Consider the following 27,430-nt stretch of genomic DNA (forward strand, 5'->3'; position numbering starts at 1 on the left):
CCTAAATAAAATAATTTAGCAAGCTAACCCAGCAAATTTGCAAATAATTCTGCATCCATCCAGGTCTTTTGCTCCAATAGCGGCACTGCCGTCAACGCATTGAGTGTCCCTTTACTGTCTGCCTGACCACGACAGGCACCAGAAACAAGACTATCTATCCCAAGACCTCTCTACATCAAGTTCCTTTGACATAGACTATTTGTCCGGCTTTTCTAGTCTGAATGCCATTCCATTTATTTGATTGTCTGCCTGCTGTTTCCCCTTTGAGAATAAAGCGGACTGCTTATGTTCCTCCGGGCTCACTCTACTGTTCATTGACAGCCAAAACAAAGTCATGTGCAACATTATCCTTCTATTGGAAAATGACGTAGCAAATTACCAGGTCGTGGTTGTATGCTACATGTTACGTCGCTAAATCATTGGCAATCCTAATCATACAGTATGCCCGATTTCATATACATGTCCTGTACTGTCAGCTAGATAGAAAGCGCCCCCCAGTGGCTACAGATTAATCACAGACCTGAACGGTACCTCTACAAGATGCTTTATAAAACATGAAGGCATACAGTAGAGTACAAATGTACTGAATCAACAGTAGTCATGGACCCCGTTTTGGACACTGTTGGCCAAATGGAATATCTTTGAATGAATGTGTAACAGAAACTATTTATTCTATATAGATGAGGCCTCTGACTATGTCACTACAGACACCCTGGTTTGAATCCAGGCTGTATCACATCTGGCTGTAATTGGGAGTCCCATAGGGCGGTGCACAATTGGCCCAGTGTCGTCCGGGTTTGGCTGGGGTAGGCCTTCATTGTAAATAAGAATTTATTCTTAACTGATTTGCCTAGTTAAAAGGTAAAAAAAAAAAAAAAAAGTTGGTAATGACAACCCATAGGTGTTGTAATAATGTAAGCATTATTTATTGTGAGCAAACAGTGCATTTTGTGTTCCAGTGAGGTTCATTTCAAGTCATTGCAAACTGCAACATTTTTTTAATAAAACACAACTTGACCAAAGAAACTGAAAAAGTGCAACTAACATGCATTACAATAATTTGTGGAGCAGTGTACTTGTGTGTGTTTATTATTTCAAATGTGTGCTGGTTTGGTTTTTGCATGAGATCCAGAGTATAGAGAGAAGAGAGGGTGGTTAGGTACTGGTGAAATCCCTCCCTTCACAACATGGAATTAACACAAAACAAATGGAATGTTCAAAGGAGATAAAAATATATATATAAAAATGGAAAAAGGAAAGCAATTAAAAATGTGCTACAGTACAAGATCAAGTAATGGTGAAACTGAAGAATAGAATACTAGCTTGGTAATACAAAACTTGTAGAATTGAACATTGTAGGCTATAAAGATTATTTTTATCATTTCTTTTTAAATGCACCATTGTAATGAACACATAAAAATGCAATGTAATAAATACAATTGTATGCGATGAATAAAACATTTTAAAACAATGCATAAAAATGTAGACAGAGGTGGCAGTGGCACATTCCAGATGGGTACATGTCTCTGCTGGATATTAGGAGGTGGCAGTGGCACATTCCAGATGGGTACATGTCTCTGCTGGATATTAGGAGGTGGCAGTGGCACATTCCAGATGGGTACATGTCTCTGCTGGATATTAGGAGGTGGCAGTGGCACATTCCAGATGGGTACATGTCTCTGCTGGATATTAGGAGGTGGCAGTGGCACATTCCAGATGGGTACATGTCTCTGCTGGATATTAGGAGGTGGCAGTGGCACATTCCAGATGGGTACATGTCTCTGCTGGATATTAGGAGGTGGCAGTGGCACATTCCAGATGGGTACATGTCTCTGCTGGATATTAGGAGGTGGCAGTGGCACATTCCAGATGGGTACATGTCTCTGCTGGATATGAGGAGGTTCTTCCATTCATATTGAAAAAGCGACATAATTGACCTGAATATGGCAAGCAAAGCATATAATATTTGTATTTTTTAAACATCTGAAATAAAAGTAAACGACTTTACAAATCTGAGCATTTCAAAAAAAATATACTCAACAAATAGTGAGCTCTTCCAAACATGTAGAAAAATATCCCCGAGTTATATGTAGAAAAGACTGTGGGTCATGATACAGAGACAGAGTTAAGAGGGAACAATATGGGCTCTGTATCAATCTACAGCACAGAAAACTATAACTAGTTCTATAACTAGGAGAGTTGATATCTAGTCATCTATAGCTTGGACCAGGAGTATTTCCTGACCATGCAAACTGACCAGAAAAACTCTAGGCCCTACCTATGACGTCATCTAATAAAAACATTGCTATATGTTGGCAGAGGAGCGTAGAACGTGGAACCTCTTCAGGGTCATGCGGATGGAACCCAGGTCACGGTTTACTCTCTCTAGACGGTTCTCTAAGGCCACCTGGGGAGTAGGGGAAGTCATTTAGCTGGAACAGCTTTAAACATTCACACATACTGTACACAAAGACCTCTGTTTTGAAGTGATATCCCATCTCTGTAATGTTCCATTTAAAATACTATTCAAATTGCCATACAAGAGAGTCTACTTCCTCAAACATGTTCATGACAACAAAAATATGAATTTTCAACCCAGTCATGGTTTTTACTGATATGTAATGAGGCCTAGCAGGTTTGGTGTGACTGTGACCTTACCTCATCTAACCTGGTCTGCAGGCTCACCCTCCCACCAGATCCAGGCATCCGGCTCAACGCTGACTCAATCTGCACAAAACACACACAAATTAATAAATATATAACCACGCATGAACTCACTTCACAGCACTCAGATTAAATCAGATTAACCAGGCAGGCAGCCCTGCAGTGTGTGTGTGTGTGTGTTTGTTTGTGTTGCGCTGGACAGACGCAGGAGTGTACGTAAGCTTGCTGACGGGTAACAGGGTTCGCACCCCTCAGTCAAAACAGAGCAGGAGAGGACAGAGCAGACCAGGACAGGACAAAGCAGAGCGGGAGAGGACAGGACAGGGCAGAGCGGGAGAGGACAGGACAGGGCAGAGCGGGAGAGGACAGGGCAGAGCAGAGCGGGAGAGGACAGGACAGGGCAGAGCGGGAGAGGACAGGGCAGAGCAGAGCGGGAGAGGACAGGACAGGGCAGAGCGGGAGAGGACAGGGCAGAGCAGAGCGGGAGAGGACAGGACAGGGCAGAGCGGGAGAGGACAGGGCAGAGCAGAGCGGGAGAGGACAGGACAGGGCAGAGCGGGAGAGGACAGGGCAGAGCAGAGCGGGAGAGGACAGGGCAGAGCAGAGCGGGAGAGGACAGGGCAGAGCAGAGCGGGAGAGGACAGGGCAGAGCAGAGCGGGAGAGGACAGGGCAGAGCAGAGCGGGACAGGACAGGGCAGAGCGGGACAGGACAGAGCAGAGCGGGTCAGGACAGAGCAGAGCGGGTCAGGACAGAGCAGAGCGGGAGAGGACAGAGCAGAGCGGGAGAGGACAGAGCAGGGCAGAGCAGAGCGGGACAGAGCAGGGCAGAGCGGGACAGGACAGAGCAGAGCGGGACAGGACAGAGCAGAGCAGAGCGGGACAGGACAGAGCGGGACAGGACAGAGCAGAGCAGAGCGGGACAGAGCAGAGCAGAGCGGGACAGGACAGAGCAGAGCGGGACAGGACAGAGCAGAGCGGGACAGGACAGAGCGGGACAGGACAGAGCGGGACAGGACAGAGCAGAGCGGGACAGAGCAGAGCAGAGCAGAGCGGGACAGGACAGAGCAGAGGGGGACAGGACAGGGCAGAGCGGGACAGGACAGAGCGGGACAGGACAGAGCGGGACAGAGCAGGGCAGAGCGGGACAGGACAGAGCAGAGCAGAGCAAAACAGGACAGAGCAGGGCAGAGCGGGACAGGACAGAGCAGAGCGGGACAGGACAGAGCGGGACAGGACAGAGCAGAGCAGAGCGGGACAGGACAGAGCAGAGCAGAGCGGGACAGGACAGAGCAGGGCAGAGCGGGACAGGACAGAGCAGAGCGGGACAGGACAGAGCAGAGCGGGACAGAGCAGAGCAGAGCGGGACAGGACAGAGCAGAGCAGAGCGGGACAGGACAGAGCAGAGCGGGACAGGACAGAGCAGAGCAGAGCGGGACAGGACAGAGCAGAGCGGGACAGGACAGAGCAGAGCGGGACAGGACAGGGCAGAGCGGGACAGGACAGGGCAGAGCGGGACAGGACAGAGCGGGACAGGACAGAGCAGGGAAGAGCGGGACAGGACAGAGCAGAGCGGGACAGGACAGAGCAGAGCGGGACAGGACAGAGCAGAGCGGGACAGGACAGAGCAGAGCAGAGCGGGACAGGACAGAGCAGAGCAGAGCGGGACAGGACAGAGCAGAGCAGAGCGGGACAGGACAGAGCAGAGCAGAGCGGGACAGGACAGAGCAGGGCAGAGCGGGACAGGACAGAGCAGGGCAGAGCGGGACAGGACAGAGCAGAGCGGGACAGGACAGAGCAGAGCAGAGCGGGACAGGACAGAGCAGAGCAGAGCGGGACAGGACAGAGCAGAGCAGAGCGGGACAGGACAGAGCAGAGCAGAGCGGGACAGGACAGAGCAGAGCAGAGCGGGACAGAACAGAGCAGAGCAGGACAGGACAGAGCAGAGCAGAGCGGGACAGGACAGAGCGGGACAGGACAGAGCAGAGCGGGACAGAGCAGAGCAGAGCGGGACAGGACAGAGCAGAGAGGGGCGGGACAGAGCAGAGCAGAGCGGGACAGGACAGAGCAGAGCAGAGCGGGACAGGACAGAGCAGAGCAGAGCGGGACAGGACAGAGCAGGGCAGAGCGGGACAGGACAGAGCAGAGCAGAGCGGGACAGAGCAGAGCAGAGCGGGACAGAGCAGAGCAGGGCAGAGCGGTACAGGACAGAGCAGAGCAGAGCGGTACAGGACAGAGCAGAGCGGGACAGGACAGAGCAGAGCGGGACAGAGCAGGGCAGAGCGGGACAGAGCAGGGCAGAGCGGGACAGGACAGAGCAGAGCAGAGCGGGACAGGACAGAGCAGGGCAGAGCGGGACAGGACAGAGCAGGGCAGAGCGGGACAGGACAGAGCAGAGCGGGACAGGACAGAGCAGAGCGGGACAGGACAGGACAGAGCAGAGCGGGACAGGACAGAGCAGAGCGGGACAGGACAGAGCAGGACAGGACAGAGCAGAGCAGAGCGGGACAGGACAGAGCAGGGCAGAGCGGGACAGGACAGAGCAGAGCGGGACAGGACAGAGCAGGGCAGAGCGGGACAGGACAGAGCAGAGCAGAGCGGGACAGGACAGAGCAGAGCGGGACAGGACAGAGCAGGGCAGAGCGGGACAGGACAGAGCAGGGCAGAGCGGGACAGGACAGAGCAGAGTGGGACAGGACAGAGCAGAGCGGGACAGGACAGAGCAGGGCAGAGCGGGACAGGACAGAGCAGAGCAGAGCGGGACAGGGCAGAGCGGGACAGGACAGAGCAGAGCAGAGCGGGACAGAGCAGGGCAGATCGGGACAGGACAGAGCAGAGCGGGACAGGACAGAGCAGAGCGGGACAGGACAGAGCAGAGCAGAGCGGGACAGGACAGAGCGGGACAGGACAGAGCAGAGCGGGACAGGACAGAGCAGAGCAGAGCGGGACAGGACAGAGCAGAGCGGGACAGGACAGGGCAGAGCGGGACAGGACAGGGCAGAGCGGGACAGAGCAGGGCAGAGCGGGACAGGACAGAGCAGAGCAGAGCGGGACAGGACAGAGCAGAGCGGGACAGGACAGAGCAGAGCGGGACAGAGCAGAGCAGAGCGGGACAGGACAGAGCAGAGCAGAGCGGGACAGGACAGAGCAGAGCGGGACAGGACAGAGCAGGGCAGAGCGGGACAGGACAGAGCAGGGCAGAGCGGGACAGGACAGAGCAGAGCGGGACAGAGCAGAGCAGAGCGGGACAGGACAGAGCAGAGCAGAGCGGGACAGGACAGAGCAGAGCGGGACAGGACAGAGCAGAGCAGAGCGGGACAGGACAGAGCAGAGCGGGACAGGACAGGGCAGAGCGGGACAGGACAGAGCGGGACAGAGCAGGGCAGAGCGGGACAGGACAGAGCAGAGCAGAGCGGGACAGGACAGAGCAGGGCAGGACAGGACAGAGCAGGGCAGAGCGGGACAGGACAGAGCAGAGCGGGACAGGACAGAGCAGAGCGGGACAGGACAGAGCAGAGCGGGACAGGACAGAGCAGAGCGGGACAGGACAGAGCAGAGCAGAGCGGGACAGGACAGAGCAGAGCAGAGCAGAGCGGGACAGGACAGAGCAGGGCAGAGCGGGACAGGACAGAGCAGAGCGGGACAGGACAGAGCAGGGCAGAGCGGGACAGGACAGAGCAGAGCGGGACAGGACAGAGCAGAGCAGAGCGGGACAGGACAGAGCAGAGCAGAGCGGGACAGGACAGAGCAGGGCAGAGCGGGACAGGACAGAGCAGAGCAGAGCGGGACAGGACAGAGCAGAGCAGAGCGGGACAGAACAGAGCAGAGCAGGACAGAGCAGAGCAGAGCGGGACAGGACAGAGCAGGGCAGAGCGGGACAGGACAGAGCAGAGCGGGACAGAGCAGAGCAGAGCGGGACAGGACAGAGCAGAGAGGGGCGGGACAGAGCAGAGCAGAGCAGAGCGGGACAGGACAGAGCAGAGCAGAGCGGGACAGGACAGAGCAGAGCAGAGCGGGACAGGACAGAGCAGAGCAGAGCGGGACAGGACAGAGCAGAGCAGAGCGGGACAGGACAGAGCAGAGCAGAGCGGGACAGAGCAGAGCAGAGCGGGACAGAGCAGAGCAGGGCAGAGCGGGACAGGACAGAGCAGAGCATGGCGGGACAGGACAGAGCGGGACATGACAGAGCAGAGCGGGACAGGACAGAGCAGAGCGGGACAGAGCAGGGCAGAGCGGGACAGGACAGAGCAGGGCAGAGCGGGACAGGACAGAGCAGGGCAGAGCGGGACAGGACAGAGCAGAGCGGGACAGGACAGAGCAGAGCGGGACAGGACAGAGCAGAGCGGGACAGGACAGAGCAGGACAGGACAGAGCAGAGCAGAGCGGGACAGGACAGAGCAGGGCAGAGCGGGACAGGACAGAGCAGGGCAGAGCGGGACAGAGCAGAGCAGAGCGGGACAGGACAGAGCAGGGCAGAGCGGGACAGGACAGAGCAGAGCAGAGCGGGACAGGACAGAGCAGAGCGGGACAGAGCAGGGCAGAGCGGGACAGGACAGAGCAGAGCAGAGCGGGACAGGACAGAGCAGAGCAGAGCGGGACAGGACAGAGCAGGGCAGAGCGGGACAGGACAGAGCAGGGCAGAGCGGGACAGGACAGAGCAGAGTGGGACAGGACAGAGCAGAGCGGGACAGGACAGAGCAGAGCGGGACAGGACAGGGAAGAGCGGGACAGGACAGGGCAGAGCGGGACAGGACAGGACAGGGCAGAGCGGGACAGGACAGGACAGGGCAGAGCGGGACAGGACAGGGCAGAGCGGGACAGGACAGGACAGAGCGGGACAGGACAGGGAGAATATATGAATCCAGCTATAAATAGAAGTCATTAAGAGTGGAGTGGTTGTAAAACCATAAAGCCAGGTTATATAACCGGAATATATTAGGAGGACTGCCTCCATCATTAATAGATATAAACCATTAATCAAATATGAAGCAGTGCAATACCAGAATCAACGTTAGCCAAACTAAACTCCTAGCCCCTGTCCCTAGGAAGTCCCTGTAGATTCCAAAGAGTTTGGATGGATATGAACTAGAAGGTAATATTGCTCTGGCAGGTCGATTCCACTGCATTGCTTAATCCAATCTTTACAGATCTACAGTGCATTCAGACCCCTTGACTTTTTCCACATTTTGTTATGTTACAGCCTTATACTAAAATTAATAAAAATAAAAAATAAAAATAATCCTCAACACCACACACACAAAACAGGTTTAGACATTTTTGCAAAAGAATGTAACTGAAATTTCATATTTACATAAGAATTCAGACCCTTTTCTTTGTTGAAGCAGCTTTGGGAGCGATTACAGCCTTGAGTCTTCTTGGGTATGACTCTACAAGCTTGGCACACCTGTATTTGGGGAGTTTCTCACATTCTTCTCCGCAGATCCTCTCAAACTCCGTCAGGTTGAATGGGGAGCGTCGCTACACAGCTATTTTCAGGTCTCTCGGGTTCAAGTCCGGGCTCTGGCTGGGTCTCTCAAGAACATTGAGACTTGTCCCAAAGCCACTCCTGCGTTGTCTTGACTGTGTCCTTAGGGTCGTTGTCCTATTGGAAGGTGAACCTTTGCCCCCAGTCTGAGGTCCTGAGCGCTCTGGAACATGTTTTCATTAAGGATATCTCTGTAGTTTGCTCCGTTCATCTTTCCCTCAATCCTGACTAGTCTCCCAGTCCCTGCCGCTGAAAAACATCCCCACTACATGATGCTGCCAGCTCTGTCAGAGTGACCATCGGGCACTTGGTCACCTCGCTGACCAAGGCTCTTCTCCCTCGATTGCTCAGTTTGGCTGGACAGCCAGCTCTAGGAAGAGTCTTGGTGGTTCCAAACTTCATCCACTTAAAAATGACGGAGGCCACTGTGTTCTTGTCGACCATCAATGCTGCACACATTTTTTGATACCCTTCCCCAAATCTGTGCCGCGTTATCATTATTTCATCCATTTTAGAATAAGGCTCTAATGTAACAAAATGTGGAAAAAGGGAAGGGGTCTGAATACTTTCCAAATGCACTGTACAGGTGTCTAGGGGTAGGGCTATGGTTAAAAGGCATGTTTGGTCTTGTGGAAATTGGACATTGCTAGTGAGTGGCCTGTCAGAGTGTATCTATAAGAACCTTATAACAGTCTGTCTCACCTGTTGTTTCTCCATAGTGAGCTCGTCTAACATCCTCTCAGCGTCGGCCAGGGAGTGGAGCCTGGTCTGGAGGTCTGTCCCTGGGTCCTGGAGGTCTGAGCATGACCCCACAGTCCCTTGCTCCTGCCAGCCCAGCCCAAAGACACCCTCCTGGGGGTCAACACTGCCTGAGGACTCCACTGAGCCACCAGACGACCGCTGGGAGGCTGGAGGAGGAAGAAACAGGGCAGTAGTGTTAAGGAACTATTCAACTGAACACACTAACCAGGAGTCAGGGAGGTAAGTCAAAAACCTTCTGGGAACAGTCTCTTCCTGGGGCTGGAGTTGTGGAAGGAGTGGCGTCTCTGGTCTAACGCCACATCAAACCTGAAACAGACAATCACAACTCTGAACTCTAAGGCTCAACATATCAAATACCGTAGCTGGAGTTGGAGCGATCACACACGTAAAAAACAGGAAGCATTTTAACCAAGGGTGCAAAGATTCAGCTAAGGAAGGGTCCTGTAGTCCACGGGTACCTGTTGTGTAGCTGTTGTCGTGGTGGTGGGTTGCCAAAGGCAGTGGAGTAGTTCTCTGCAGGGCAGCGTTTGGGGCTGGACTTAGCTGACAGAGGCATCATTAGGGTCTCCCTCTTACCTAAAATAAAATAACACTAGATTAATGTTAATCACTTAACATAATGAACTAGTCTCCACATACACAAAAGTACACATTAGGTAATAATAGAGTATTGAGATACACCAGGAAGAGAAAGGGGATACCTAGTCAGTAGCACAACTGAATGCATTCAACCCAACCCCGATAAAGGAGTGATGAGAAAAACAGACGTACTGGGTGTAGTAGGGGGGAAGGTGGTCCTCTGGGTGCGGGGGGGCAGAGAAGAGGACCTGTGGCCTTCTGGAGACAGACTTCTCTGGGCTCTCAGCAGAGGCACACCCCTGACTGTCCCGGACATTCCCGTCTCCGGGCCAGCCACATCCTCCATAGCCCTGTCACGGTCCTGTGTTTGTGGTTCTCTGTGGTTTCTCTCTAAAAGGCCAACAGTAGGCCTCCGGCTGCCCAACCCTGCAACACAGACAGATACATAGAGACAAATGACAGAATTGAGAGAAAAACACTCCCAGAAACAGATGCTTTCAGAGTGAACCACATTGAATGACCCATCAACAGAAAAAAACTTTAGAGTAGAGAATCAAACATGTTGTTTCAACTTAGACCTGCTAAGTTCCTTAGCACTGCCAAGATAATATCCGTTTGCAAATCACTACATTTTCACAAGACAGAGAATCTTAAAAATGCTGGTATTAGATGACATGAAAAACAAATATCCAAACGGCTGAGGTCAGGGGAAACACAACCTCCATGGTAAAAGCAAGACTGGAGCCAATGAATGAGTCACATTGAAGGCCAGTGTTCCAGCCCAGCACTAACGATTGAGTGGAGAGTGACATGAGTTAGTGAGTGGAAGGCCTACTGTGGGATGAGGACTGTGTCTTACAGTAGGCCAGTGAAAGTGAGTCAGTGGTACTGTGGCTGGTCTTACAGGGGGCCCGGCCCTCAGTGGTCCTGGTCTCCTCAAGCTCTATCAGGGCCCTCATCAGTGGGGTCAGAGGCCCCCGAGCTTCCCTCACACCCCCACCCTGGTTCTGGGGCTGCTCAATCTCTGGAGGGGACGAACACCTACAGGACAAAACAGGACACGGGTGAGGTAAACTGGTCAGCTTTGTAATCGTGGTTAAATCAAGGGGAAAAGGAATTAAGAGGAGGTATTCTTAAGTTAACACTACAACCACAACCATACCTTCTGCTGCCAGTGTGGCCCGAGTTGCCTGATTGGTCAGTTTGAGGACAGGGAGACTTCCTGTAGCTGCCCAATTGGTCAGTTTGAGGGTACGGAGACATCCTGTAACTCTGCGATTGGTCAGTTTGAGGAAGAGGAGACTTCCTGATGCTATGTGATTGGTCAGTTTGAGGGCAAGGAGATATCCTATATGTGGATTCTGGTTGCCGAGGGTGTTTGCTGGGGGACAGCAGCAGGTCCGGATGGTGGTACAGACTGGAGAGGGATAACAGTAAGAACAGCTTCTGTCAAACAGACAGACAGACTGGAGGGGGTTAACAACAGTAACAACAGCTACTGTCAGACCTGCTTTGGGACCGAATGAAAGCACAACATGGATGCATGAGTTGAGGAGACCTTACCCAGCTCCAGAGGACTGTGTGTGGTTGTGGACGGCCTGGCGACTCCTGGCCTGGTTCACATAATCCAGTTGATTCACCTGGCTCTCCATCTTACAGATCACCCTGAGGAGGAGAGGGGCACAGACAGACAGAGAGGGAAGACTGTTACAGATCACCCTGAGGAGGAGAGGGGCACAGACAGACAGATAGATAGATAGATAGAGGGAAGAGTGTTACAGATCACCCTGAGGAGGAGAGGGGCACAGACAGACAGACAGATAGAGGGAAGAGTGTTACAGATCACCCTGAGGAGGAGAGGGGCACAGACAGACAGACAGATAGAGGGAAGAGTGTTACAGATCACCCTGAGGAGGAGAGGGGCACAGACAGACAGACAGATAGAGGGAAGAGTGTTACAGATCACCCTGAGGAGGAGAGGGGCACAGACAGACAGACAGATAGAGGGAAGAGTGTTACAGATCACCCTGAGGAGGAGAGGGGCACAGACAGACAGACAGATAGAGGGAAGAGTGTTACAGATCACCCTGAGGAGGAGAGGGGCACAGACAGACAGACAGATAGAGGGAAGAGTGTTACAGATCACCCTGAGGAGGAGAGGGGCACAGACAGACAAAGAGGGAAGAGTGTTACAGATCACCCTGAGGAGGAGAGGGGCACAGACAGACAGACAGACAGAGGGAAGAGTGTTACAGATCACCCTGAGGAGGAGAGGGGCACAGACAGACAGACAGATAGAGGGAAGAGTGTGTGGGTGATAGACATCCTATATCTCTCCAGTGTTGCTGGGTCCACAAAATGACAAAGAAAGAAAAGCGGGCACACGATACATGCAGGTCCCGTCTATGCTTTGGTTGCCAAAATACACAGTCACCAAGAGAAGAACTCTCCCTTAGTCATAAAGGATCCCGCATTATGTCACTCAACTTCTGATGTCAGATATGGCATCATGATTCACCTAGCTTATCCATCCTATAGATGTTGGTTTTCATAGACAAGACAAAGAGATAAGGTGTCCCTGCAGGTCTTGGTGTTGGATGCTTGATGTTACCTCTTTAGTCTAGAGATCTGCTCGTTGGCATCAAACAGATGGTTCTCTGAAGACACCAGGTTGTCCTGTTGACAGAGACATAAGGTTGAAATATTAGTAGTACAATGTGTCACCTTTTCTTGTCGAGGTGGAATAACACAGAAACAGACATCACTAATACCTTCACGCCCTCGTGCTCTTTCCTCAGAGAGTCATACTCCCCCAGAAGCTGAGGAGGCAGAAACAGACACAACCCTTAAGTCATCATGGCCACACACACACACACACACACACACACTTGAGCTACAGCCAAATAGCCTATTACAAGACCATCTGCACACATCAGTAGGTAATAAATAAGCTGCTCAGATAAGACTGGTTGGTGTTGAAAACACAAGAGATACAGTTCTGCAGGAGATCGCTCAAACTACAACACCTAGAAAGTAGTCATTCCCAGACAGTCAGAGACCAGAGATTTGGGTTTACTTAACTAGTTTAGTATAAGTGCAGAACTCACGTCCTGCAGCATCTTGTACTCCCTCTCCCTCCTGGCCTCCTTCTCTTCCGTTTCTCTGCAGGCGTTCTCCAAGGCCTCCTCTAGCTGCCGGACCCGGGTCCTGAGGCGGCCAGCCGAGGCGTCCTTCTCCCTGACTGACCGCCTGCTTCCGTCCAATCGCTGCTGCAGGGATGTTGCCGTGGAGCAGGCTGTGTCGTAGCGCATCGGCCAGTCAGCCTGTCAGAGAAAGCAGAGCTTGTTATGCACACACACACACCTCTAGGGGTATAAAAGGCATCTTACCAGTTGCTTTTCCAGGATGGAGTTCTTGTTCTCCAGCTCCTGGATACAGCTGCTGGCTTCAGACAGAGCCCTCTCTAGCTGAGCACACCTGGTATTACAACAACCACAGGTTAGATCTCACACACACACAGGCCTAACCTTAACCCCTAACCCCAATTCTAACCCTAAAATGGTCTTTGTCCCCACGAGGGATAATTATCCTTGTTTTACTATTCATGTGGGGACTTTGGGGATTTCCGGTACCCATGAGGATAGTAAAACAAGCGTACGCACGCACACACACCTCTGTCTGAGTGTGCGGTTGCTCTGCTCTAGGTCGTGTGGCAGGTCTCTCAGGTCCAGTTTGTCTCTGAGGAGTTTGATCTCCGCCTCATAGTAAGCCTTCAGGTCAGCTACATGACGACAGTGTTTCTCCCTCAGATTCTCTCTCAGCCTGGAGAAAGAGGGGCGGATAGGAAGTAGGGAAAAAAGGAGGACAATTGGGAAGAGAGTGAATGGGAGGAGGATGCATCAGTAGTTAAACAGGTTATTCTACTGCTCCGTATGCATCAGTAGTTACACAGGTTATTCTACTGCTCCGTATGCATCAGTTACACAGGTTATTCTACTGCTCCGTATGCATCAGTAGTTACACGGGTTATTCTACTGCTCCGTATGCATCAGTAGTTACACGGGTTATTCTACTGCTCTGTATGCATCAGTAGTTACACAGGTTATTCTACTGCTCCGTATGCATCAGTAGTTACACAGGTTATTCTACTGCTCCGTATGCATCAGTAGTTACACAGGTTATTCTACTGCTCCGTATGCATCAGTAGTTACACGGGTTATTCTACTGCTCCGTATGCATCAGTAGTTACACAGGTTATTCTACTGCTCCGTATGCATCAGTAGTTACACAGGTTATTCTACTGCTCCGTATGCATCAGTAGTTACACAGGTTATTCTACTGCTCCGTATGCATCAGTAGTTACACAGGTTATTCTACTGCTCCGTATGCATCAGTTACACAGGTTATTCTACTGCTCCGTATGCATCAGTTACACAGGTTATTCTACTGCTCCGTATGCATCAGTTACACAGGTTATTCTACTGCTCCGTATGCATCAGTTACACAGGTTATTCTACTGCTCCGTATGCATCAGTAGTTACACAGGTTATTCTACTGCTCCGTATGCATCAGTAGTTACACAGGTTATTCTACTGCTCCGTATGCATCAGTAGTTACACAGGTTATTCTACTGCTCCGTATGCATCAGTAGTTACACAGGTTATTCTACTGCTCCGTATGCATCAGTAGTTACACAGGTTATTCTACTGCTCCGTATGCATCAGTTACACAGGTTATTCTACTGCTCCGTATGCATCAGTTACACAGGTTATTCTACTGCTCCGTATGCATCAGTTACACAGGTTATTCTACTGCTCCGTATGCATCAGTAGTTACACAGGTTATTCTACTGCTCCGTATGCATCAGTAGTTACACGGGTTATTCTACTGCTCCGTATGCATCAGTTACACAGGTTATTCTACTGCTCCGTATGCATCAGTTACACGGGTTATTCTACTGCTCCGTATGCATCAGTTACACAGGTTATTCTACTGCTAGTTCCTCTGGTATATAGACTCAACAATATTAGTGTGGCTGAATATACACTGCTCAAAAAAATAACATCCTAGATCTGAATGAATGAAATATTCTTATTAAATACTTTTTTCTTTATATAGTTGAATGTGCTGACAACAAAAATCACACAAAAATGATCAATGGAAATCAAATGTATCAACCCATGGAGGTCTGGATTTGGAGTCACACTCAAAATTAAAGTGGAAAACCACACTACAGGCTGATCCAACTTTGATGTAATGTCCTTAAAACAAGTCAAAATGAGGCTCAGTAGTGTGTGGCCTCCACATGCCTGTATGACCTCCCTACAACGCCTGGGCATGCTCCTGATGAGGTGGCGGATGGTCTCCTCCCAGACCTGGACTAAACCATCCGCCAACTCCTGGACAGTCTGTTGGTGGATGGAGCGAGACATGATGTCACAGATGTATCAAATTGGATTCAGGTCTGGGGAACAGGCGGGCCAGTCCGTAGCATCAATGCCTTCCTCTTGCAGGAACTGCTGACACACTCCAGCCACATGAGGTCTAGCATTGTCTTGCATTAGGAGGAACCCAGGGCCAACCGCACCAGCATATGGTCTCACAAGGGGTCTGAGGATCTCATCTCAGTACCTAATGGCAGTCAGGCTACCTCTGGCAAGCACATGGAGGGCTGTGCGGCCCCCCAAAGAAATGCCACCCCACACCATGACCGACCCACTGCCAAACCGGTCATGCTGGAGGATGTTGCAGGCAGCAGAACGTTCTCCACGGCGTCTCCAGACTCTGTCACGTCTGTCACATGTGCTCAGTGTGAACCTGCTTCTCACCTGTGAAGAGCACAGGGCGCCAGTGGCGAATTTGCCAATCTTGGTGTTCTCTGGCAAATGCCAAACGTCCTGCACGGTGTTGGGCTGTAAGCACAACCCCCACCTGTGGACGTCGGGCCCTCATACCATCCTCATGGAGTCTGTTTCTGACCGTTTGAGCAGACACATGCACATTTGTGGCCTGCTGGAGGTCATTTTGCAGGGCTCTGGCAGTGCTCCTCCTGCTCCTCCTTGCACAAAGGCGGAGGTAGCAGTCCTGCTGCTGGGTTGTTGCCCTCCTCCACGTCTCCTGATGTACTGGCCTGTCTCCTGGTAGCGCCTCCATGCTCTGGACACTACGCTGACAGTCAGAGCAAACCTTCTTGCCACAGCTCACATTGATGTGCCATCCTGGATGAGCTGCACTACCTGAGCCACTTGTGTGGGTTGTAGACTCCGTCTCATGCTACCACTAGAGTGAAAGTACCGGCAGCATTCAAAAGTGACCAAAACATCAGCCAGGAAGCATAGGAACTGAGAAGTGGTCTGTGGTCACCACCTGCTGAACCACTCCTTTATTGGGGGTGTCTTGCTAATTGCCTATAATTTCCACCAGTTGTCTATTCCATTTGCACAACAGCATGTGACATTTATTGTCAATCAGTGTTGTTTCCTAAGTGGACAGTTTGATTTCACAGAAGTGTGATTGACTTGGAGTTACAATGTGTTGTTTAAGTGTTCCCTTTATTTTTTTGAGCAGTGTATAAAAACATAACCAGCCCCTGGCCACTCACAGAGAGACGACCACAGGGTCTTCCAGCGATGCTTTCTCCATACGAGGTTTGCCCCGGGAGAGTGTGTGGGAGTGCATGTGCTTCCCAGACACAGCCAGTTTCATCAGGTTGCTGGTGTGTGTGTGGCTCCCCTCATCCTTGCTGTCCTGAGTGGCCAAGGCTCTGCGCTGCTGGCTGCTGGGGAGCACCAGGGGCTTGGAAGTAGAGGGGGATGATGGGGCCAGTTTTATCTGAGCAGAGGCTACCCTGGCTGGGGTAGGTGCGGTGGCAGAGAGGCTAGAGGCATTGGAGGGGCAGTCTGTGTCCCCGGGGTTGGCACTGCCCTCGGCCATGCTGGCTGGGCTAACTGGGGTACAGGGGGTGCCAACGCGGGGGTAGAGGTGCGGCAGGGTGGGGAACGATGGGCTGCTGAAGTGGGAGGGCGAGGTGAAGCCGGAGGTCCGGTCTGACTGACGGAGGTGAACAGTAGGATCTAGAGTTAACACCTAGAACAGAGAGAGGAGTAGAGAGTTAGAGCTAGTGTCTGTGTGTCTGTGTGTCTGTGCGTGTGTATACCTGTGGTGATGTGGGGCTGCATGTGCGAGAGAGGTCCCAGTCGGTGCGTTTGGACTCAGTTCTCTGCTTGTTGTGGTAGATCTCTCTGAGAGACAGCTTCTGTTCCTCTGGAGAGGTCTGGAGGAGGAAGATAGAGACACAGACACTGTCAGAACAACACACGCACTCCGGAAAGGTCTGGGAGACACAGACAGACACACGCACTCCGGAGAGGTCTGGGAGACACAGACAGACACACGCACTCCGGAGAGGTCTGGGAGACACAGACAGGCACACGCACTCCGGAGAGGTCTGGGAGACACAGACAGGCACACGCACTCCGGAGAGGTCTGGGAGACACAGACAGGCACACGCACTCCGGAGAGGTCTGGGAGACACAGACAGGCACACGCACTCCGGAGAGGTCTGGGAGACACAGACAGGCACACGCACTCCGGAGAGGTCTGGGAGACACAGACAGACACACGCACTCCGGAGAGGTCTGGGAGACACAGACAGACACACGCACTCCGGAGAGGTCTGGGAGACAGAGACACATGCACTCCGGAGAGGTCTGGGAGACAGAGACACACGCACTCCGGAGAGGTCTGGGAGACACAGACAGGCACACGCACTCCGGAGAGGTCTGGGAGACACAGACAGGCACACGCACTCCGGAGAGGTCTGGGAGACACAGACAGGCACACGCACTCCGGAGAGGTCTGGGAGACACAGACAGACACACGCACTCCGGAGAGGTCTGGGAGACACAGACAGACACACGCACTCCGGAGAGGTCTGGGAGACAGACAGACACACGCACTCCGGAGAGGTCTGGGAGACACAGACAGACACACGCACTCCGGAGAGGTCTGGGAGACACAGACAGACACACGCACTCCGGAGAGGTCTGGGAGACACAGACAGACACACGCACTCCGGAGAGGTCTGGGAGACACAGACAGACACACGCACTCCGGAGAGGTCTGGGAGACACAGACAGACACACGCACTCCGGAGAGGTCTGGGAGACTTAGACAGACACACGCACTCCGGAGAGGTCTGGGAGACACAGACACACGCACTCCGGAGAGGTCTGGGAGACAGAGACACACGCACTCCGGAGAGGTCTGGGAGACACAGACAGGCACACGCACTCCGGAGAGGTCTGGGAGACACAGACAGGCACACGCACTCCGGAGAGGTCTGGGAGACACAGACAGGCACACGCACTCCGGAGAGGTCTGGGAGACACAGACAGACACACGCACTCCGGAGAGGTCTGGGAGACACAGACAGACACACGCACTCCGGAGAGGTCTGGGAGACACAGACAGACACACGCACTCCGGAGAGGTCTGGGAGACACAGACACACGCACTCCGGAGAGGTCTGGGAGACAGAGACACACGCACTCCGGAGAGGTCTGGGAGACACAGACAGGCACACGCACTCCGGAGAGGTCTGGGAGACACAGACAGGCACACGCACTCCGGAGAGGTCTGGGAGACACAGACAGGCACACGCACTCCGGAGAGGTCTGGGAGACACAGACAGGCACACGCACTCCGGAGAGGTCTGGGAGACACAGACAGACACACGCACTCCGGAGAGGTCTGGGAGACACAGACAGACACACGCACTCCGGAGAGGTCTGGGAGACAGAGACACATGCACTCCGGAGAGGTCTGGGAGACAGAGACACACGCACTCCGGAGAGGTCTGGGAGACACAGACAGACACACGCACTCCGGAGAGGTCTGGGAGACACAGACAGACACACGCACTCCGGAGAGGTCTGGGAGACAGAGACACACGCACTCCGGAGAGGTCTGGGAGACAGAGACACACGCACTCCGGAGAGGTCTGGGAGACAGAGACACACGCACTCCGGAGAGGTCTGGGAGACACAGACAGACACACGCACTCCGGAGAGGTCTGGGAGACACAGACAGACACACGCACTCCGGAGAGGTCTGGGAGACAGAGACACACGCACTCCGGAGAGGTCTGGGAGACAGAGACACACGCACTCCGGAGAGGTCTGGGAGACAGAGACACACGCACTCCGGAGAGGTCTGGGAGACAGAGACACACGCACTCCGGAGAGGTCTGGGAGACAGAGACACACGCACTCCGGAGAGGTCTGGGAGACAGAGAGACACGCACTCCGGAGAGGTCTGGGAGACAGAGACACACGCACTCCGGAGAGGTCTGGGAGACAGAGACACACGCACTCCGGAGAGGTCTGGGAGACAGAGAGACACGCACTCCGGAGAGGTCTGGGAGACAGAGAGACACGCACTCCGGAGAGGTCTGGGAGACAGAGAGACACGCACTCCGGAGAGGTCTGGGAGACAGAGAGACACGCACTCCGGAGAGGTCTGGGAGACAGAGACACACACACTCCGGAGAGGTCTGGGAGACAGAGACACACACACTCCGGAGAGGTCTGGGAGACAGAGACACACACACTCCGGAGAGGTCTGGGAGACAGAGACACACACACTCCGGAGAGGTCTGGGAGACAGAGACACACACACTCCGGAGAGGTCTGGGAGACAGAGACACACACACTCCGGAGAGGTCTGGGAGACAGAGACACACACACTCCGGAGAGGTCTGGGAGACAGAGACACACACACTCCGGAGAGGTCTGGGAGACAGAGACACACACACTCTGGAGAGGTCTGGGAGACAGAGACACACACACTCTGGAGAGGTCTGGGAGACAGAGACACACACACTCTGGAGAGGTCTGGGAGACAGAGACACACACACTCTGGAGAGGTCTGGGAGACAGAGACACACTCTGGAGAGGTCTGGGAGACAGAGACACACTCTGGAGAGGTCTGGGAGACAGAGACACACTCTGGAGAGGTCTGGGAGACAGAGACACACTCTGGAGAGGTCTGGGAGACAGAGACACACTCTGGAGAGGTCTGGGAGACAGAGACACACTCTGGAGAGGTCTGGGAGACAGAGACACACTCTGGAGAGGTCTGGGAGACAGAGACACACTCAACAACTAACACAATGGAGGGAGATGGAGCAATTTTTTTTTTAAACTTGGGATTGAGGTCTGAAAATTTCTCGTAATGTATATTATGCGATTACCCTAATGCAGATGGTTTCGAGACTAACTTTTTCAGCACAATGAAAACAAACATTGTATTTAGGTGGAACAAGTTTGGATTGTCAAACTTGTCATTCACCTACCAGACTGATAGAGGCCTCCTGCAGCAGGAGGTCGGCTCCACTGTCAAAGCTGTCAGGTAGAGGGCAGTAGAGTTCACTCTCATCCAGACGCCAGTATGTCAGACCTGGAGGACAAGAAGGCACCTCTTCCTACATTATAACAACCTCAGTCCTATACTGCTTCATAACTACTTTACTTCAAACACTTAGCATTACAGCGTTGCAGCGAAGGCAACAGTGTGATTCAACAAGATCACTCAGTATGTAGGCCAATGTCTAACACTAGAACCGCTGGGCTGCGAGGCACCACTCATCAATATAACGAGCAGTCATTCTGACTGCAACATTCTAAAAGTGTAATTAATACATTTCATATATGCTCTCTCTAAAATAATAATTTGGTTGTGTTCATGAAGGTGTTCAGTAACATCAGAATATACTTCTTTTCATTTTAAATAATAAAACAACATTTTCATTTGTTTACTGTAGGCTATAAAAAACAAAAAAAACTACAATCAAACAGAAACCATGTGTTGGAACACGGAAACAGCTTGTTATAATAAGAATACAAAGAGCGGTGTGTGTTGTTACCTGAGACCTCAGACATGAGGCTGTCACTCCTCCTCAGAGGGAAGGAGTTGGTGGAGGGAGCAGCCCACCCATGCTGAAAACAGAGAGATTAAATTAAGAGAGGAGAGAGAGAAGAGGAGGAGACCCAAAGCTTTCTCTAGTCCTTTTCTAAATGCTTCCAAAGCAGGGCAGACACCGTGTCGAGTCCTTTTCTAAATGCTTCCAAAGCAGGGCAGACAATGTATGGAGGTCATTTCAGTGGCAAAATAAATTATTCAAATTCCATATTTTTTATTTTTTATTTATAATGCACAAATTGAATCATTGAATTCAGAAATGTAACTTGTATTTCATGATTTAAAACTGAATTGAATGAATATTGCATTCAGTTTTAAAATGCCATTAATTTTTAATTAATTATTCAAGTTCAATATTTATATATTCAATTTCAATATGGTAGATTGTAGTTTATAAACGATCATTTCAAGTTGATCAAAATGTCATATTTTCTACTTTTCAGATGCATTCCGATTCAATTTTCAAATTCTGTTTTCTAAATTCAGATTGAAAACCAGAGACAACATCCTGGTACTTTTTCAGCCAGGAAAGGTATAGGAGAACAAATAGAATCAAACACTCACTGTGGTAAACAGAAACTTTTTGCGGTTTCTGAAGCCAAAGTGGCATACTGAATTTATTTTCTTCCAATGAATTTGTCTCTAGCATTTGAACCATTTTGGCTATGAACCATTATAATCAACTGCGCTATTGAAAAAGGCCTTCAATTGCGCAAAGGTAGCCACTTCAGGCTGAGGAGTGAGTTTCATTGATCCCCATCTGCTACACTAATACAAGTCTTCAAGATCCAGCAAGGTTACTCACCTGGTTTAGTGATCCATGCTTATGTGATGAGAACCTTGCCTAAGACCTGGAGATGTGCAAATTTGAGGTGTTATTTTGTGATAGATTCAAGTTGGGGCGGACTGGCCATTTGGCATTTCGGGCAAATGCCAGACGGGCTAGTCAATTTTTAGCACATTGGGGCTAATAATGGGAGACTTAAGGAAAATAATGGGTCGGTGTGGGGACCTCAAGAAAAGTATTGGCCAGTGTGCTAGAAATGCCAGGTACGATTTATGGTCCCAGTCCACCAATAGTTTCAAGTCTCCGTCAAGGGTAGTCATTATATGGTTAACACTGTGTTAGCTAGTTAAGCTAAAGCCTAGGCATTGGTCCTGTGACTTGGCGGGGTCACTTCAAGGATGAGTTGAAAGGGGGGTGAAGTGGCCACCCTTCTCTGATGAGTAACTTGTCTTGAGACCTGAAGAGTTACATTGTCTGGCACACAGGAGCCCTGGGTTAGAACCCCTTCAGACAAACTTCCACGTCTTCATGTCTCAGCTAAGGCTGCTCATCACATAGCCTCGCGAGCAGGCTGATCTCGTGAGCTTACGTGAATGGGTCGCTACACACGGTAATAGGTCTGGTAATTACGAGGCTACTCCTCACATGGCTGGATCACCAAACCACCTCTGTCACACTCTTATTAAATGGGGTGCACAGATCCTTCTGCTTGCCACAGAAAGGGTTGTTGTTGTGCAGTAGGCCTGATTTCGAACCCAATCAGTTATATTGGTGCCGTGATCTCTGAGTAGGAGGTCAAAGGGAGGTGAAATGTAACCGAGGTGGTAACCGACCTTGCTGGAGACTTGAAGACTTGTGTTAGCTTCCTAAACAAATCCCCATGGGCTTTATCTAAGTGGGCTAACACAGTCTTGTGACACGCAGGAGACCTGGTTCGAACACAGTCAGTCACAAGAGCAAGATTAAATAGAGAGTGGAAAGGCTATCCTTAGAAGGACTATGACTGTGCTCTTCAACTGTATTCTTATGGTGGCCAAATCATTTTTGTGACACTCCCTTATAGTATGGCCTGTGATCATCATATAGGAGAACAGAAAAAGCATTCATGGTCTAGAGTCTCTTAGCTTTCAGCAATGGGGTCATAATAGTTTATAGGCAAAGCCGTTCAAACGCTAGAGACAAATTCATAAGAAGAACATAAATACAGCATGGCACATTGGCTTCAGAATCCACCAGAAGCTTCTGTTACCACAGAGAGCGTTTGATTCCTGGCTGGCAAAGTACCAAGATGTTGTCTCTTGTTTTGAATCTGAATTTAGAGACCTGAATCTGAATGCATATGAGAAGTTGAATATATGAAACTTTGATTAACTTGAAATGGATGGTTTGAAAACTTGATACACAGTCAACGAATGCAATATCTACCATAATGAAACTGAATATATAAATATTGAATTAAACATTTTAAACTGAATGCAATATTCATTGAGTTTCAAATCATGAAATACAAGTTACATTTATGAATTAAATGATTCAATTTGTGCATTAAACATCCAAAAATATTACATTCAAATTCAATATCCTAACACAAATTATAAAATTCAAATACAATTTCTGTTGGCACTGAAGTCGCTCCATAACAGTGACACACACAGACAAAATACATGGTGATATAACAAAATGCCAGAGCACTATACTGACTCTAGTAATACAAAGATCATTTTATCTAGCTACAATAAATTGTAATGGAACAGGCCGGTGCTAGGCATACCTGGTCCTGGAGGTCAGTGTCGTCCAGGGGGCTGTCTCTGGGGCTCTTCCTGGAGCTGGGCTGCTGCTCCTGGGGGGAAGAGGACTGAGGGTCGCTCTGGCCCAGGTATGGGGCCTGAAGGGGTGAGGGGGAGGCCTGGGGATGTTGGGCCTGCCCTAGCCTGCTCTTCTTGGGTTTGCTGCGTCTCAGTCTTTGAGCCCAGGATGTCAGTGGTTGGCTGGAGGTTCTCTGCTGCTCAGGTGGTGGACTAGGATTGGCTCTAGGAGCCACCTCATTGGCCGAGGCGCTCCTCTGTTGACCCTCCTGGCCAATCAGAGTGATGTCTGTGTCATCCTGGAGGTGAAGGGACCAGCTAGGCTCCTCTTCGACCTGGCCTGTCTCCTCTGCTCCCCCCAGAGTCACTGTCCCCTCCAGCCCTGTGCCCCAGGCCGACAGGGTCCCGTACCCACTGCATAGCACCGTCCCTGCCCCATCAGCACACCTCTCTCCTAGGGTGACCGGCTCTGGCTGGGGAGGTGGGGGTTGAGGGGAGGTGGAGCTCAAAATGGGTTGGGGGACAAAGAGGGAGGTGAGGGGAGCAGAGAGGGGCGAGTTCCCATTGGGAAGGTCCGTGCAGGTTGAGGGTTGGTTGGGGTTGGAAGTGGGGGGTGAAGGGTAGTCCTTGGTAGTAACAACAGGGGAAGAGGTGTAGTCTGGGTGTGTCTGTGTGACAGTAGACAGAGTAGATGGGTAATTGTGATGTGTCTGTGTGTTGGTGGTAGCAGTAGGGGTATATGGGTAATCGTGGTGCGTCTGTGTGCTGGTCTGTCGGTTCTGGAGCTGAACTAAGGCTTTGATCTCATCCTGAATCAGCTGGAGGAGAAAAACAATCACAGTGTAAACAGCCATCATTACATGCATCATCGGGTATTCTAGAACAGGCCAAGTATAGTAGTACAGACCTGTATTTGGCACTGGTACTGTTCTTGCTGAGCCAAGATCTGCTCTTGGTATTGTTTCTCTACTAGCTGAAACAGATGCAGCCATCGGCCCTGTTCAACAAACACACGTACACATCTTCAACATTAGGTCTGTAAACCATAGCACAAGACAGAGCATTGGAAGAGTTGTTCTTGGAAGTATGGGTGTCCAGCGTGAATATAAATATAGCAAATAGTCAAAGTGTTCTGATTGGAGGGTAGAATAGTGACAGCTGTGAGTTAGGCTCGCAGCTGGGGTCTGTGTGTGTGTGCGAGGCGCACCCGGAAGCAGCTGTGCTCCAGTTATGACGTGAGAAAGGGGAAACCGTTGTACTATGCCATGCACCCAGGGAGGGGGGTATGCACCCAGGGAGGGGGGTATGCACCTGATATTACAGCCCATCAAAAAAAAAAAAAAAAAGATTCCCTTTGAGACTCTGCTGTTTGCGCATATTCATACGCAATAAAATATATAGATATTTCAGGGTACAATACCAGACCTGGGCTTCAGAACAATAGTCTAAACTAGACAAGTGAAATCTAGCATGTGTTTTTTTAGATCAGGAAAAATGAACAAGAGGAGACAAGGGCAGGTCATTAAGACAATTGAGAAAGATCCCTGTATTCAAAGCTGGGGAATACAGTACTATGCATCTCCCAGGTGTGTTTTCCTCTGTGTATGAGATGAGATGGCACTGCTGCATCACAAATCATCTCCCGTGTCTGAAGAGATCAGCTGCAGTGGTGTGATGTGTGCAGTCTGGGGGCCAATTGTGTGCATGTATCTTTGTGTGCGGTCAGCTGAGATCCACAGGGACAGCAGAAGCGACAGCAGAGAGATGAGGCTGCCCAAAACACTGCAGGAGAATAATGACCATGCCAGCTAACCCCAACGTCACCCTTCACGGGGAGAAATTCAGAGAACACACACTTCTCTGAAAAATGAATTGCCATGGAGATTTCTCCATCAGTTGCTGTATTACTACTTGAAAGTCCTTCCACACTAAATACAAAGCCTCCTACATATCCGTGTTGTCCACCTATCTTGTAGTTACACACCAACACTGCCAAACAGACACATTCCTACCTCACAGTCCTTCCACATCTCCGGGTCAGTCTCCCCACTACTCTGTATCTCCTGGACCAGGGCCCTGAGGGTCTCCAGGGAGGAGGGGTTGATGAAGGGAAGACACTTCCCAGACACAAAGGCCTCCTCCGTACTGAGACACAGACTCCTGAGGAACACAACACACAGGAGTTAGGACAAGGGATTAGGATGGATTGTACTTTCCATACCTCCTACATTAACACCTATAGTCAGAGAGCACAGTCTCTACACACACCTGATCTTCTGGGGGAGGCTGCATGCTGGGGTCATGTCATAAGCTCTCCCATCCACAGCGCCCCCTACAGTCTTGGAGGTGATTTTGCATTCCTCCGGCCCGGCTAGCCCCAACCCAAGCCCCAGACCCGAGGCTGCTGAGGTGCCCTCTGAGGACTCACTCTCCTTGCCCCCTTCCCCGTTGGCGTCGCCAAGGCAGTGGCTCAGGCTTGAAACATCCTCAGAGATACTGTCATCTGTGGACATGCTTATGGACTCGCGACCTGGGGAAGAGTATGATACCTACAGGGGAGATAGAGGGGGTCAATGAATGGGTGGAAGGAGGGAGAAAGCTCCCCCTCAACCTACAAGGAGATAGAGGGGGAGGGTCTAATACCTGCGGGAGATAGAGGAGAAAGGTCTAAAGTAACGTATGACAAACATGGACTTCAGGGTGAACTGTCCCTTTAAACTCCAGACAGACAGTAACCAGGGCTGTGATGTGAGATGAAAACTTTCAATTTCACTGGGGCAGATTAACTTGCATACCCTTTCTGGATCAGCTTAGAGAAGGCTTGCGATATATAGCTGACAAGAGCATTAACCAGCATTAAACAGATAAGCGGTCATAGCTTCCATTAAATAGCTCACAGGGAAGGAAGCTTGCATGAATGGCATCATGTCACAACAACTGACCATGCAACATAACCTCCACAGTCAACACGACCAGCTGCTTTGATGTAATATTGTTCTCTCCTTGATAAGGGAATAAACCCCGCTACATAGCTATCCAGCGAAATATGCCTGGATATCGTAGCTAGTAAGTACCCTTCTGCTCGCTAATACAGTATCAACCTATTGATTGCCTGGCCAGTTTCCAGTTTGGTTGCTGGCTGGATCCTACTGTCTAGCTAGCTAACCATGTTAGCCTAACTGACAAGTTTGCAGGCTTCAACGTTTACGTGTAACGTTAGCTAGCGAACGTTACATATTGACAATGATTGAAACTAGCGCCTTAGTTATACGCGCAATAAGCACATAATCGATTCAGAGTTAATGTGTAAAGTAGGTGAATTAGATGATAAATAAAGCTACAATTAACTTACCAGTTAACTTGTAACGTAACTTCACCCATATTGCCTCTCAACAATACTAGCCAGCTAGTCTACTGCATCTAATGTAGTTTTTACTCGGGCTAGCAGTGCTGCAGCACAATGTTCAATGGCAAAACATTACGGAATGTCTAATTGGCCAAATGGAATAGAACACGAGTTACCTGATTGGCTGTCTCTCTTATTTAAGCCTTATGATTGGCTATGATGCACAATGGCAGTACACAACAATGGGCATGATTGGCAGAACTTGTAGGAAGTGACACATTCGCTGCAAGGGTAGAAGTCCAATGAAACGCGCAAGGATACCAAATTGTTACGTTACAAATGTGCAATTGCGAATGTTACAAATCAAATCAAATTTATTTATATAGCCCTTCGTACATCAGCTGATATCTCAAAGTGCTGTACAGAAACCCAGCCTAAAACCCCAAACAGCAAGCAATGCAGGTGTAGAAGCACGGTGTGGCTAGGAAAAACTCCCTAGAAAGGCCAATACCTAGGAAGAAACCTAGAGAGGAACCAGGCTATGTGGGGTGGCCAGTCCTCTTCTGGCTGTGCCGGGTGGAGATTATAACAGAACATGGCCAAGATGTTCAAATGTTCATAAATGACCAGCATGGTCGAATAATAATAAGGCAGAACAGTTGAAACTGGAGCAGCAGCACAGTCAGGTGGAAGTTGAAACTGGAGCAGCAGCATGGCCAGTTACATTGTTATCTGCGATTCCAAAATTGATAGTTAAGTCTACTTAATGTGTTATATCCCGTGTATTCATGGTAAATACTAGTCTCTCTCAGGCCCTGTTCAAGTTTCAAATTCATTCATTATCCGTGACATGTATTGCTGTTCACCACTGGTCAATTAGTTAAATCAGTGCTTATTGCTTAAATCTTGCTGGGTTATGCAATATCCAAGGAATTAATCACTGTAGATGAGACTAAATCAGTGGTCCTGCTTGCTATTTTCCAGATATGTCCTTCCTACAATATATTCCCTCTATTCAACCAAG

General features: G+C 50.6%; 1 protein-coding gene across 2 annotated transcripts; it reads right to left on the reverse strand.

Moving 5' to 3' along the window:
- Positions 1-898: 898 nt before the first annotated feature.
- Positions 899-26,549, reverse strand: LOC109892434 (M-phase phosphoprotein 9). 2 transcript variants are annotated; one of them, XM_031826316.1, is made up of 23 exons: positions 26,413-26,549; positions 25,329-25,609; positions 25,073-25,220; positions 23,968-24,057; positions 23,027-23,878; positions 20,413-20,485; positions 19,843-19,946; positions 16,645-16,761; positions 16,090-16,574; positions 13,161-13,310; positions 12,878-12,965; positions 12,596-12,811; positions 12,260-12,307; positions 12,100-12,164; positions 11,052-11,153; positions 10,651-10,905; positions 10,348-10,529; positions 9,681-9,914; positions 9,368-9,485; positions 9,142-9,215; positions 8,850-9,055; positions 2,659-2,727; positions 899-2,407 (listed from the first exon to the last, which is right to left on the reverse strand). In XM_031826316.1, exons 2-23 carry the CDS (start codon positions 25,571-25,573, stop codon positions 2,306-2,308), a joined length of 4,023 nt encoding a protein of 1,340 aa, XP_031682176.1. In that variant the 5' UTR covers positions 25,574-25,609; positions 26,413-26,549; the 3' UTR covers positions 899-2,305. The 2 variants fall into 2 exon arrangements, with proteins under 2 accessions (XP_031682176.1, XP_020340546.1); XM_020484957.2 differs by having other exon boundaries at positions 911-2,407; positions 10,393-10,529; positions 26,413-26,548.
- Between the last annotated feature and the right edge of the window lie 881 nt (positions 26,550-27,430).

This window comes from Oncorhynchus kisutch, linkage group LG6 (assembly GCF_002021735.2).
Source record: "Oncorhynchus kisutch isolate 150728-3 linkage group LG6, Okis_V2, whole genome shotgun sequence".
NCBI lineage: Eukaryota > Metazoa > Chordata > Actinopteri > Salmoniformes > Salmonidae > Oncorhynchus > Oncorhynchus kisutch.

Bases quoted from the DNA above. Each gene is read 5' to 3' on its own strand.
- LOC109892434 (XM_031826316.1), bottom strand. From the start codon at position 25,573: ATGTCCACAGATGACAGTATCTCTGAGGATGTTTCAAGCCTGAGCCAC. The intron at 12,812-12,877 runs GTAAGATGCCTT...TTTCTCTGACAG, and splicing joins CCATCCTGGAAAAGCAACTG to GCTGACTGGCCGATGCGCTA. The intron at 9,056-9,141 runs GTTTTTGACTTA...TTCCTCCTCCAG, and splicing joins GAAGAGACTGTTCCCAGAAG to CCTCCCAGCGGTCGTCTGGT.